Source organism: Canis lupus, chromosome 3, assembly GCF_048164855.1.
Source record: "Canis lupus baileyi chromosome 3, mCanLup2.hap1, whole genome shotgun sequence".
Classification (NCBI taxonomy): domain Eukaryota; kingdom Metazoa; phylum Chordata; class Mammalia; order Carnivora; family Canidae; genus Canis; species Canis lupus.
Genome location: NC_132840.1, coordinates 74033197 through 74046258, shown reverse-complemented (window position 1 = coordinate 74046258; position 13062 = coordinate 74033197). Strand labels below are relative to the sequence as shown.

At 57.4% G+C, this 13062-nt stretch overlaps 1 protein-coding gene across 26 annotated transcripts in view; it reads right to left on the bottom strand.

Moving 5' to 3' along the window:
- Positions 1 to 115: 115 nt before the first annotated feature.
- PHLDB1 (pleckstrin homology like domain family B member 1) overlaps positions 116 to 13062 on the bottom strand; it is a 46889-nt gene continuing 33942 nt past the window's right edge. For 17 of the 26 annotated variants that reach the window (XM_072822247.1, XM_072822246.1, XM_072822248.1 and 14 more), the window contains 11 exons: positions 12307 to 12447; positions 12037 to 12139; positions 11550 to 11594; positions 10618 to 10912; positions 10444 to 10534; positions 8709 to 8855; positions 6811 to 6927; positions 6461 to 6563; positions 2347 to 2432; positions 2172 to 2204; positions 116 to 1481 (listed from right to left, as the gene is read on the bottom strand). In XM_072822247.1, coding sequence (XP_072678348.1) covers positions 1341 to 1481; positions 2172 to 2204; positions 2347 to 2432; positions 6461 to 6563; positions 6811 to 6927; positions 8709 to 8855; positions 10444 to 10534; positions 10618 to 10912; positions 11550 to 11594; positions 12037 to 12139; positions 12307 to 12447 — 1302 coding nt within the window. In that variant the 3' untranslated portion in view covers positions 116 to 1340. Of the gene's footprint in view, positions 1482 to 2171; positions 2205 to 2346; positions 2433 to 6460; positions 6564 to 6810; positions 6928 to 6948; positions 8456 to 8708; positions 8856 to 10443; positions 10535 to 10617; positions 10913 to 11549; positions 11595 to 12036; positions 12140 to 12306; positions 12448 to 13062 lie in introns of those variants that run through there. The other 9 variants (XM_072822244.1, XM_072822253.1, XM_072822261.1 and 6 more) reach the window with 4 other exon arrangements.

Genomic DNA, 13062 nt, shown 5'->3' with positions numbered 1-13062 from the left:
GGGAGGGTCCCAGAAGTCATGGGTTAGACCCGTGTCCCTCCTGGAACATTAATGAGGAGGAAATCCTGTTCTGTGGGGACACAGCCCCATACCCCATGCAACCTGGCTTCCCAAACACGTACTCCAAATGCTTTATTGTTCTGTTGAGATGCTTACAAATACTGAAAGTCACCCAGCCTGGGGCCCAGCAGCCACAGCCCAGTGGTGGGCAGGGAGGTGGGCTTAGTGTTAAGGCGTGAAGGGCCAAAGCCAGGCAGCTGGTGGCCTGGTCCTCTGCTCTCCATTTCTGTCACCCTTCTGATGCTGAAGGGAGGGCAGCCACACCTCAGGATCCTCTCCCTCTGCTGCCTCCTCTCCTGCTCAGGTTCTCCCTGGAGTGTCTGAGAAGCCCTCCAACCCTGTTAGAAACCCAGCCTGTACAGAACCCGTGTAGCCGCCGTTCCCAACAGCTCCCCTCCTCTTCCAGTCTCTGGATGTAGGAGCTTCGTCCCTTCTGGCTCTAAGCAAGGCACGAGTGGAAGGGAGAGGGCTGGGCTGGGGGGCCACAGGCTGTGCATCAGGGCCTGGAGACACAGGTGGAGGGCGAAGAGGGGGTGTCTGGTCCCTTCCCCCGCTCCCAGCGTGAGATGCACAAGGTCCTGGGCTGGAGAGATGGCAGGACGTACCCTCAGGAGGGCCCACAGTAGAAGCATGGGCGGAGCCACAGAGCCCAGGCAATGAGTATGTAACCATGGCGGTGAAGCAGTCACTATGGAGATCAGAGTTTGGGGTCTGCAAAAAGGGGGTGGGGCTGGGACCTCAAGGATGACACCTGAGGTCTCTGGCCCTTGAACAAAGTAATAAAATGCAGGAGAGCAGGGTGGAGCGGGGTTTGACAAGTGCACCTCCTGAGCTGGTTCCCCACTCTGGATGTGGCTCTCCTCAGCCCCCGAGGCCCCTGCAAAGGGGGGCTGAGGCAGGAGGGGATCTTTGGCAGATTCTGGTACCATAATTTATCCTTTGCAAAAGAGAACACAGGCTGGGGAGCGCAGGGCCAGTCAGAGCTCAAGGCCCCCTCTGCACTGGCTCCTCAGCCCGGGCAGGCCTGGGCCAGGACCCCGAAGGGTTATTGCAAATTCTGAGTTCCCAGGAGCCTCCCCACTTTTTATCCATTGGCCGGTACGTTAGGGGCCTGAGCTCCTTACAGAAGAGCACGCAGTCTGGTACAGGAGCCCCAGCGGCGCTCCACCCTCCTAGGGCCCGGGGAGCGCTCCCGCGTGGCCTAGGGCCCAGGGTGCAGCTCTGTCTCCGGGGGCAGCAGGGGGGCTGGCCCCAGGGTCCGGGAGGCCCGCCGACCACAGTCAGTTCATGAACTGAGTGTAGCCCTCCGCTCCCGTGACGATGACGTCCATCCAGATGCGCATGGCCTCTGCAGACGGGGCCACCATGTAATACAGCCGGTCGTGGGTCTTCACACAGAAGGTGAGGGCTGGGTTCGGGCTCTGCCCAGGGCGAGAGGAAGGGCTGAGACGGGGCTCACCTCTGACGCTCCATCTGCCCTTTCCCTCCCCGTCTCCAGGGTGCCCCGGCGCTAGAGCCTGAGTCCCAGACAGGCCTCAAACCTGGTCCCCACCAGGGGGCCCCAGGCGGAGTGTTCCCCTCCTCACACCCAAGCCGTCCTGGGACCTTGGCAGGGCCATACCCCGCCCCGGGGGCCCTGTCGTGGGGCACCCCACCCCCCACCCCAGGCCAAAGATTGAGTATCAGAGAATGAGACACAAAGGGTTATTGCAGTGAGAACCAGAGTGTCCTCCGGTCACCAGAGGGGCAGATGGAGAAAGCTGCCAGTGGGATGCTGGGCCCAGGTCCCCAGAGGAGCAGAGGTCAGGGCTGCGGCGGCAGAGGCTTGGGGAGAGGCTGATTTCAGGAGGGCAGAGGGCCCGGGCCTCAAACATGTCCACTTTATCAGTCCCCTCTGCCCAAGCCCATCCCTGGAACCCCTTCCCCCCCTTCTTTGCCGTCCCTCTGCACTGCCCGCCTCCCCACAGGGGCTCCCGGCAGCCCCCGCTGCTCCTCCCTCAGGCCCAGGGAAGGAGGCTGGGTCAGGGGAGAGTAGAGGGTCAGGGACCAGGAGGGGACAGGAGGCATGAATGTACAGTAGTTCTGGTTACAGGTAGGTGGGGGGAGGGTACCTCAGTCACCACAGAAAAGCTGAAAAACCTCCTCTGGGAAGGGGAGAGGGAGAGAGGAAGAGAGACTTTACAAAGAGGCCAAGGAATGGGTCCAGGACTCGAGAAGACAGGCTGGAGGCTGTTGTTCCCAGAAGCCCGCTGGGTGCGCCCCCCTTCGCCCCTCAGCCCACCTCACCTTGGCTGCACTGCGCAGGTGATCGTAGTACACTTCCTCGATGGCCTGGAAGTAGATGACCCCCTTCAGCTTCGTCTCGTGCTTGTCTGCAGAGAAAACAGGGCCGGGCTGAGGAGGCCTGCCCTCCCGCCACTGCTGGAGCCTCCCTGTCTGGGAAATGGGGTGATTCTCCCAGGCTCCAAACAGAGCCCAACGTGGAGCCCTGAAGCGAGGGTCAGTGCCCAGCCTTGCCCAGAGTCAGAGAAGGCGAATTAGAACTTCACTCCGATACCACTTCTCACCGACCAAACAGCACACCGTGGGCAAGTCTGGGGGGAGGTGATCTGACAGGGCACGGGGGCGTGTATATGGTGAACCCTGAGGGCGGATGTGGCCGCGTCCACCCGAACGAGGAAGGCATTTGCCCTTGGAGCCAATGATTACACTTATGACCAACGTTTACCTCAGACATAACAAATTTACGTGGTTCTTCACCACAACAGTATTTATAGTCTGGAAACAAACCATGCGTCCATCAAGTAGAGCCTGGTTAATAAATTAGAGTTTAGCGCATGATGCGATACTACACCTCTGTTCAACGATACAGAAATATCTCACGGGGTGGGGTGAGAAAGAAAAGAAAACTACATAGATTCAGAAATACACCTTCCAAATGAATCAGATATATTTCCTATAGAAAGACCTGACCTATTAGCTGTACAACAAGGAGTGTTTCATATGCCATTTTTTTCGTGTAAGTAAAGGGGTGAGTAAAGGGGTCTGCATTTCTTTACGTTCTAAAGAAACTACAAGGATACACAAGAGATTAATAAAAATGGTTATCTGTTGTGAGGAGGGGCATAATCCTCAATTTAAACCCTTTTACGTGTTTTGATTTTTGAACCGTATGAGTGCATTTACCTATTCAAGTCTAAGAGTGAAAAACAGAAGGCAGAATGTAGCATCTGGAAGCCGAGAGGACAGGAAGGAGCGGGCCAACGGCTGAGGTGACCGTGCCAGGGGGGAGTGACAGGGCGCTGCCAAGGGGAAGCGTGGGGCCCGGGCCGTCTCATCGCGTGGCAGACCCTGCCCAAACCCACAGGCAAAAGGCCACAGAGTCACTAGGCTCAGGTGGTGACGGTGAACAGCCTGCCCCTTGCGGCGCACCCTCCCCCCCGGGCCTGTCATTGTAGGCCTGGGTCCCGACCAGGAGCTCTGCTGCAGCCTCCTCCAGTGCCCGCCCCCCTGCCCCTTCGACTCCTCTTCCCCTAAGGACAAGGGCTGAGTGAATTGAACCTGCTGCCTCAGCCTGCCAGCCTCGCTGCTGTTTCCCTCACGGGGACCCTGCCGCCATCTTGGCTTGGCAAAGGCTGTTGAGGGGCCGTTGCCAGCCCGTCCCTCCAGGCTGGTCTCACATCCTTTCCCTGCACCGACTCAGTTCTATCTGGCCAGGTGGAGCTTCTCACAGGTGCTTAACCCTACGCCCTGTCTACACTGGAGCGGTCTCCAGCCCATTCCCTTGGCAAACTCCTAGGTGGGCTTCAAGACCCACTAGGAATGTCAACACTGTGGTGCCCGCTGGCGCTGTCCTACGCTCCCTCAGCACGGATGTTGCTCTACAGCACTTACCCCGCTGAATCTGAACCCTCCTTTACACATGTCCTAGGTCTCCCTCCTCCAACAACAACTATGTGCCTAGCACACAGTAGGGGCTCAGTGTTGAATAAATGAGTCCTAGGCCCTGGAATCACCAGCAATCAGAGCTCCTTCCCATAGGAACCTACCATCTAGTGGGGAAGAAAGTGCAGACATATGGGTATTTATTAGCTATGCGACCCTGGGCATGGCTGGGAACATGACAAGAGCATCTAGACGTCACAGGTGGCCAAGGGTGTTAGGTGGGAGCACACAAAGTGTCCAGCACAGCGTCTGGCACCTTATGTGGCCTCTGTTATATCATATGCCCTTGGGCTGATGTCACACGGCAGACAGCCCCTGTGTAACACTGTGTAACACTGTGTAACACAAGGGTTATATATAGCAGCAGGCAGGACTCATTCCCAGTAAGGTGGGGCCAGGGCAGGCGTCACAGAGGTCATATCTGATCTGGACCCTGCAGAATAGAGGAGCTCCACCAAGTCAGTGGGAGGAGGTTCCAGGATCGGGAGATGGCAAGTTCAAGGCAAGAGCGGGCATGTCCCACCCAGGACCCAGATCAGGCCCCAGGCCCATCTTCCTCTGACTCTTCCCTCTTGGGACAAGGACACAGCCCCACCCTGGCCCCTAGGCCTGGCCATCCCTCCAGTGGTGGTCTGTTCCCACCTCTTCCTTCACTGGCAACAGTATCGGCTCCAGCCTCCGCTTCCTTACCACCCACCTCGCCTCATCTTGGGCAATCAGGCTCCTGCCCAGCTCCAATCCCTGAATGGAAGGGCTTTTGGGTCCACATTATTTTCGGCCTTTCTGCAGTGCCCCTCATCACTGGCGACACTCCATGTCTCCAAATGTCTGCTCCTTTGGCTGGCTTCCCTCCCCGCTTCCGCCCCTCATCTGAATGGGATCTTCCTTCATTTCACAGACATTAAGGAAGGTCAGGAAAGCCAAGCGGCAGCCCAGCCCCTGGCCTGTGGCTTCGGGCCTCCCGCCACCCCCCCCCCGCCCCCCCGGCCAGACCTTCCCCTTCCTCCTTCCCCGGGGTACAGCCCTTTGCCTCTTCTCTGCTCTGAGGTCCAACCGCCCGGGTTCAGTTTTAGCTCTGCCGCTTGGCAGCTGTGGGTCCTTCGGGAATTTACTTAATCTCTCTGAACCTCTGACCTCTGTTCCTCGTCCATAAAATGGGTATCAAACAGTGCTTCCCGCACAAGATGATGATGAAAGGTAAACGGCATGATGCATTTGCGGTGCTTAGCACAGCACTGGGTCCATGCAGTGCTCGTAAGTATGATCTGCTATTGCTAGGACTCCAGCACACTCAACTTAAACCCTGACCTTTCTCCTAAATTCAGATGTCTCAGAGGTACTTCAACCTCAACATGCCTAAAATGGAGCTCCTCTCCCCAGGCCTGTTTCTCTCAAATCCCCACAAAGTCCCAGCCCAGCCCAGGTGGAAACGTGGGGACGCATGCACCTCTGCCTCTCCTGCCTCCCCTTCCCAGGGCCCAGGCAATCAGGGAAGGCTTCTTGGAGGAGGTGGCACTTGGTTAGGGACCAGAAGTTAGAAGAGATGCAGGCACTCCAGGCCTGGGTGTCGCTGGCACCAGACACTCAAGCCCTCTCCTTCCAGCCTCTGAACGGGATTGCTCTTCGTGGCTTTACAGTTGGATGGGGCTGGGTGACTGGCTGAGAACAGACAGGGCATTTAATGCCAATGTGAGGTGCAATTAGGCTTCTCTTTACACTCTGCCACTGTGGCCAGCCATACTCTAAAAATGCATGCTCTCAAAAGGAACACTGATACGGAGGGGAGCAGAGCCCCCCTGCCCAACCCACAATGTACAAGGAAGTGTATCGGGTAAGAAAGGAAACTGTGGTTTTGAGGCACGAGGATCTCAGGACTGCTTGTTCCCGCACTCACCCCAGCCTCTCCCAACTTGCGTGCCACACAGCCTCCTGCATCTCAAGTGGGAACCATCCACGAGGAACTCCAGGGTGGAGGGAGCAGAGGGAGCGGGCCACGCCAGTGAGCCTGTCCCCAGGGCTATCCTGAGCACTCCCTGGCACGCTCAGCTGCTTGTCTTAGAGTCTCTGAGGGAACTTGCCCAAGGTGGCATCCACAGGACTCCACATGCCCACAGAGCCTGGGTGTCCCCTACAGCATGACCCATGGTGCCTTGCTTTCACAATTTTCTTCACAATCTGCCTCCCTGACAACAGGCTCCAAGGGACAGAGCTGTAGCCACCCTGCTCCTCACCAAGGCCTAGAACAGTGCCCAGAACTTACTCTGTGCTCAGAAATACTGCCAAATACGTGAATGAACAAAAAACGAAGGCGGACCAAGTACACTCTGTACACTGTCAGGAGGGGAGGACAAGACCCAGCTCAAGCCCTGCCCCCCCACCCCCCCACTAGTAAGCTTGGCCTCCTTCCAGAAGACCGGCTATCCTGGGTGACAGCCCAAGGGTTATGGGAACTCACCCACATAATAGGAAAGGGTGCGCTTGAGCCGGTCGAAGACAAACCAGCGCTTCTTCCATGATTTAATCTTGCCGCCCATCTTGACCAAGTAGCCGCGGCAGACCTGGTGAGAAGCAGGAGTGAGGAAGGACCCAATGTGCAGCCCCCAACCTCTATTCTCAGAGCAGCATAAAAGCTGTCACCTGTGCCTGTATTGTGGGGGGCTGGGCTCCACACCTCTTCAGGCCTGGACACCACGTCCCGGGACAGAGACCTCTGGTTTAGGCAGGAACTGGGGCCACTATTCCGAGGGCCTAGGAGTTGCCCAGACTACGGAGTCCTCTCCCCAGCGCCACACACCCGCCTCGTACCTTGCTGCTAAGCACCACGTGCAGGCAGGTATCGACACCGTGGCCCGACGACTCGATGTGGGTCTTCAGGTCAAAGTCCTCCTTCCGGATTGGCAGGTAGCGGGTCAGGGGTCGTGCCTGGGAGCAGAGGTCAGGGTCCGCAGAGTCGCCTCTCTTTCCCCATCATTTCCCTGACCAGGTCTGTTGGCTTCAGTGTGGAACCCCCACTGCTGCATCACTCTCTCCCACCCCCAGGGCTGTCACTCTGGTTTCACAGGGTTTGTGGAAAAGCAGAGACCGGGCAGCCCTGGTGGCTCGGCAGTTTAGCGCCGCCTGCAGCCCAGGGCGTAATCCTGGAGACCCAAATCAAGTCCCACGTCAGGCTCCCTGCATGGGGCCTGCTTCTCCCTCTGCCTGTGTCTCGGCCTCTCTCTCTCTCTATCTCTCTCTCTCATATAAATGAATAAATGAAATCTTTAAAAAAATAAAATAAAAAAGAAAAGAAAAGCAGAGACCTAGTGGGCTAGCAATGCAACCTTGGCCCAGGCAAACTGCTGAGTGGCACCATGCCTCGGTTTCTCCCCCTAGGACCAAGACACAGCCATCCCTGTCTTATCTCTGCCCCTCGGCTCTTTCCTGGGCTGAACAGAATAAAGCAAGAGGCCAGATGTGAGCACACTTTGGAAAGCAAAGCCCAATCAGCAATCCAGCCTCTGACTTCCCATGTCACATGGCCTCTCTGGGCCTTGCTTTCTTTATATGTAAAACAAGGGCTTTGAACTAGATAATCACAAAAGCCTGTTCCATCTAAAAAATTCTGATGCTAACTAGAACTCTCAGCTGACTGGATGTTTTTTCTACTCTTCTTTTCCCGGAAGAATGCTAGAATTGCAAGAAAAGAAAACATCATAAATTATTTAGAGAAAAAAACAAAATGCACAGCTTTCAGGAGGTGCCCTGAGGATGGGCTGGCTCGCCTACACCCACAGCGGACACCGGTGGCCCCTCAGGGATGCCTGAGCCCCTGGACAGGGGGCTAGGGGACAGAGGAGCACAGGGGCCACTGACTGGGCAGCAAAGGAGCTAAACTGAAGTTTCTGATTATTTTTTTCATGTTTATATTTTTGAGAGAGAGAGGGCAGAGGGAGAGGAGAAGCCCAAGCAGGCTCCGTGCTCAGCACAGAGCCCGATGTGGGGCTCAATCTCACGGCCTCAAGATCATGACCTGAGCTGAAATCAAGAGTCAAACGCTTAGCTGACTGAGGCACCCAGGCGCCCCCTGGTTATTTCTTAATCCCCAAACCCAATTCAGGTGGCCCACCCCTTAGAATTCATGTTGCATCATAAGACATCAGGGAGCTGTGGTCACCAGTCTCTGCTGAGGAAGATCCTAAAGGACCCCCTCCCTGGGAGGGGGTGGGAAGTCTAGAAGATCCAGTAGGAAGGGACAGCCTGTCTGAGTCCCCTAGGCTCTCAGAGTTGGGGGGTGGCCAGGATCTGAGACCAGAGACACAGGTAGAGCTCCTTATACAACCTAACTTCAACTTGCACCTTCAACTGTCCTGCTCCAATCTTCTGCGTCAGGAAAAAGCTCAGGATTCCTGTCTCAGAACTAGTACAGTTCTCTCTTGGAGATGCCAACCATCAGTCAGAGCGACACCACCTGCTGGTGGGGGGACTGGAGCTGCAAGTCTGGTGGAGTGAGGGCCACCGGGAAGGCCCCAACACACACACACACACACACACACACACACACACACACACACACACACACACACAGGTCTCCGTTCCTGGGGCTGAATGAGTCCCAAGCAGTCTTTTCTGGAGGAGAACAGGCTTTACAGCCCCACAAGGCTACCCTGGGGTACCCCTAGCCCTCCACGGCCCCACCCTCAAGCACACCCCCAGCACCCGCTTACCTGGGAAAACTGTTTCTCTCGCATCTTGACCTCCTTCTCCACCAGCTGCTGCCTCCTGGCGCTCTCGCTCTGTAGCCTCCGTTCCACCTGTTCTCGCCTCCTCCGTTCCTCCTCCAGGGCCTGCCGCCGGAGCTCCATCTCCCGCTCCTGCCCCCAAAGCAAGGGGTCAGCGCCCACAGCTGCCTTCCTCCTCCCCTTCCCCAAGGCTGGGGCGGGGCTGCAGGACACACACACTTCAGAGGGCAGCCCAGCCAGCTGGAGGGAGCATCACCCTCAAAACCCACGCTCTGCAAGCACCCTCCCGGTAAGGTTAAATGCTTTGGAGTGACGCCATGCGGGCTTCGGATCCGGGCTCTGCGGCCAGGATGAGGTGTGTGAGCCTGACAAAATCATTTAAACCCCCTGGGCCTCTGCTGTCTCATCTGCAAAATGAGGCCAAGAGTGCCTCCCTACAGGGATTATAGAGAAAATGACATGAGGCCGTGTATGCAAACGCCCATCATTGATTCCAGCAGCGAAAAATACACAGGCTCCTATGCTTTTTACCTGAATGCCTAGACATGGATCACCTAATTGACTTTTCCTGATACTGAATATATTCAGTAGCTGTTCCCTAATCACTGGGGTCCTTTGAAACCAAGTTACAAACATTCGTAGTCAAACTTCAAATTTTAGGGGTTAGAAATGAACTTACAGAAGCCCTTCTTAAAAAACTTTAAAAGTTAAAAAAAAAAAACACTTTAAAAGTCATTAGAACAAATCATCAAACACAGAGCACGTCAGTGATGTTTTGTGTCCTCATCAGCAGTAACCTACACCGTCAGCTCCAGTTTGCCATTTCTTCCCAGCTCAAAACTTAGCCGAATCTCCTTTCTCTCTGTTTGCCAAGAGCTGCTTGTGCATTTGCCCTCCTTTGATGGCGGTACGTACAACTGAGAGGCCTTCTTCTCTGGGTTGCCTGGCCACTGCCTCCTGCTCCCCAGGTCTCTCCCTCATCTCCAGAGATGCAAAGCGCCAGAGGGTGGAGACAGAACAGCCCCTGCAGACCCCCCACCTCTCATCCTCTTCCCTAGGCCTATGCTCCTCAGCCTGGCGGTGCCCAGATCCCCCACTGGTCCCCACTGTGGGCCCGTGGGCAGGAGGCAGGGCCTCCCTCAACCCTTCATCCTCCCTGCATCCTCTCCACCAACATCTCTGCACCGGCCTAGACACCTGCCTGCTCTTCTAGCCCTACAGCTCGAGCCCTCCATTCCCACTTTTCCTTACCACCCTCAAGAGGAATGACTGGCCACTCGGGTGGACAAGAATCAGAATTCCTGTGGCAGCCAAAACACCCGCAGAGGCAAACCTAAGAAGGCTGGGAGTTGTCACATGGGGGATTCGTCGTGGACAGCGATTGCAGCGCTGTCTCTCTTCCTAAGAGCCATGAGACCTGCCACATCAGCAGGCCTCCTCTGCTTGAGAACGCAAACTTTAGAACACTTTCTTCCCGGGCGCCTGAGTGGTTCAGTGGTTGAGCATCTGCCTTTGGCTCAGGTCCTGGGATCGAGTCCCACAATGGGCTCCCCGCAGGGACCCTGCTTCTCCCTCTGCCTGTGTCTCTGCCTCTCTGTCTCTCATGAATACATAAATAAAATCTTTAAATAAATAAATAAAACACTTTCTTCCTCCAGGGAAGGTCTCGAGGAGACTAGGGGTGGGACCCAGGCCCCCGGGCAGCCCAGGCCTGCCTCACCCTGGACTCCATGAGCCGGCTCTTCTCGGCGTGTGCCTCTTTCAGCATCTTCTCCATCTCCTCGATTTTGCCCACATCCAGGCCGCTCGCACTGGGGGAGGGGAAGAGTGGTGGCATCAAGGGGCAAGGAGGCGGCTGGCAGAGGCCGAGCAGGACCCCCGCGGGGGCGGGTACCTGGACATGTTGTCGGGCGAGCAGGCTGAGTTGCCGCCTGTGGAGATGCTGGTCTCCATGCTGTCGGAGCTCTCCAGGCTCAGGGTGTCGTAGGCGTGCTCGCCCTCCTCCCCGCGCTCCCGGCCAGCCGGCAGGTGGTGCAGGATGGAGTGGTGCATGAGCGGGGGGAAGCCCGAGGGGCCCGGGGGGAAGGGGGCCGCCCCGTGCAGGGCGTCCCACTGGCACTGCGCCTCGGCCGCAGCCTTCTGCTTCAGCTCGGCCAGGCGCCGCCGCTGTTCCTCGATCACCTGCTGTCCTGCAGGAGGGACGGGGTAGGGGGAGTCACAGCGGGCCCTCTGGGAGACACTGGCAGCATCACAGAGGGAAAATGTGAGCAGGGAAAGGTCGGCGCAGGGCCCACCCCTCAGCACGCCCCCCAGCTTCCCTAAAGCCCCCCAGCCCAGCTCCAGGTCCGGCTGCCCCGCCAGCGTTTCGGTCCCCTGCACAACTGGCCACAGCCACATAGTCTGGCTTCCAGGCTCCTTCTGCATCCTGAGCCCCATGGGGCACTGACCCTGCCAGGGCAGTGCCTCCGGCTCACAACCAGGCTCACAACCATCGCCTGAATAGCAGGGCAGGATGCATGCACCAACCTGCCTGCCGGGGGAGCGGGGAAGGGAAGAGGGGGCAAGGTCTGTGAGCAGGGTGTCCATGCAGCCCCAGCTGTGATGCAGAAGCAAAAGCAACACCAGCAGGAAAGAAGGGGAGACAAGGCGAAGCACAGCTGAGGCAGGAGCTGGCTAGGGTCGAGGGGCAAGGCCAGCCGGACACCCCATCCCAGCTCAGCCGGGGAGCCTGCCGGGGAGGTGCGAAGATCTGAGCAGGATACGTCATGCGGACGCCCAGGCGGGGCTGCCTGACCAAAGCAATGCCCCCAGTGACTAACGCTCTACCTGCTGGGTCGTCTGCTGGGGGGGGCTCTGCAGGAAGCGACTCGCCTGGTGTGGGGGCCCCGGGCAGAGGGTAGGGTAGAGAGACACAGAGGGGATGAGACGAGAGAGAGGCACAGACACGGGCTTTCAAAACAACCAAAATGCACACAGGCAACAAGGACTCAGGGAACCACTTCAGGAGGCCGTCGGGTGCATCCCCTGCCTCCAGACAGGGAGGGCAAGGTCCATCCCAACTCAGGCCAACAGGCATCTCCCTTCTTTGCTGGGCTCTCTGGGGAAGATCGCATGCCCCCAACCCTTAGTCTCTTGATAAATATCCAGGAAGCTCTTCTTCAGATATTGAATCTAAATGCTTTCTGCTCTTGCCTAGAACTCAATTAAAGCAAAAACACCCTGCAAAAGGTGTGGCATTGGGGGTGGAGGTGGTGGTGGCAGATATCCAGGACCCCCCCGGGAGAGCAGGCAGGCTGGCATGGCAGCCACTCACCCTTCTGCTGCAGGGCCAGCTGGCGCTTGGTCTCAATGTCCTGCAGCGTGGCCGCCAGGTTGCGAGGAAGGCTGCCTGTGCCATTCTGGGCAAGTAGGGCACTCTGGTGGGGAGGGGGGTAATGGAGCCCTTGGACCTAGGGCTTGGAAGACACCCCCCTCTTCCCGTCCCAAGGCTTTCCTGGGCAGCTTTGACCTCTCCCCAGTGTCACAGCCTCCAACACCCTACCACCGCCATTCCACATGCACAGCCCACCCACTGTCCTCAGACCTTTGGGGAGGGGCTCCGGCCCAGAGTAGCCACGCTGAGCTGCGAAGAAGAGGAAGAAGAACCAGAGGAGGAGGGGAGGGGGCCACTGCGGGTCCGGGGCAGGGGGCTGGTGGCCTCACCATCCATCTTGGAGCGGTAAACCTGGAGGGAAGAGACCCCACCTGGTGAGCTGCGGCTCCCCCACTAGCCGCCACCCCCATGTCACCTAGGCTGGCTGTGATCCAGGTACTGCCCAGGCACCAGGACCTCCAGGGCCATTTCTAGCAGACAACAGCATTCAGCTTCTCAGGCCAGCCCAACAGATGGGTGTTATTGGCAGCTGCCAAGCCTCTTTCCCAGGCAATTCTTCTCCGGGTCCCACCCAAGGTCTCAGAAAAGGTCATGCAAATCGACATTCACATCAGTCGGGCAGAGTCATGCGGGAGACCAACTGAAGGCCAACTGAAGGGTTCCTTCTGGTCCCACCTCGGCCACTACCAGGCTGTGGGACCCTGGGCTGTGTACCTCCCAGCTCTGGGCCCTGGCTTCCTTATCTGCAAAAGGACGGAGCAGGGCTAGACAAAGTAACTGTCAAGCTCCCTCACAGCTCTTCTGTTTGCTGAATATGGGGTCTGGAGTCAAGAACCCCGGCTCTTGGCACAGGCTCTGGTACTTCCTAGTCATGTGGCCTTGGGGACATGACTTATCTTCTCGGGGCCCCAGTGTTTACTCTGTAAAATCAGAGTTAACTGTGCTGATGATGACGTGAATCAAGGT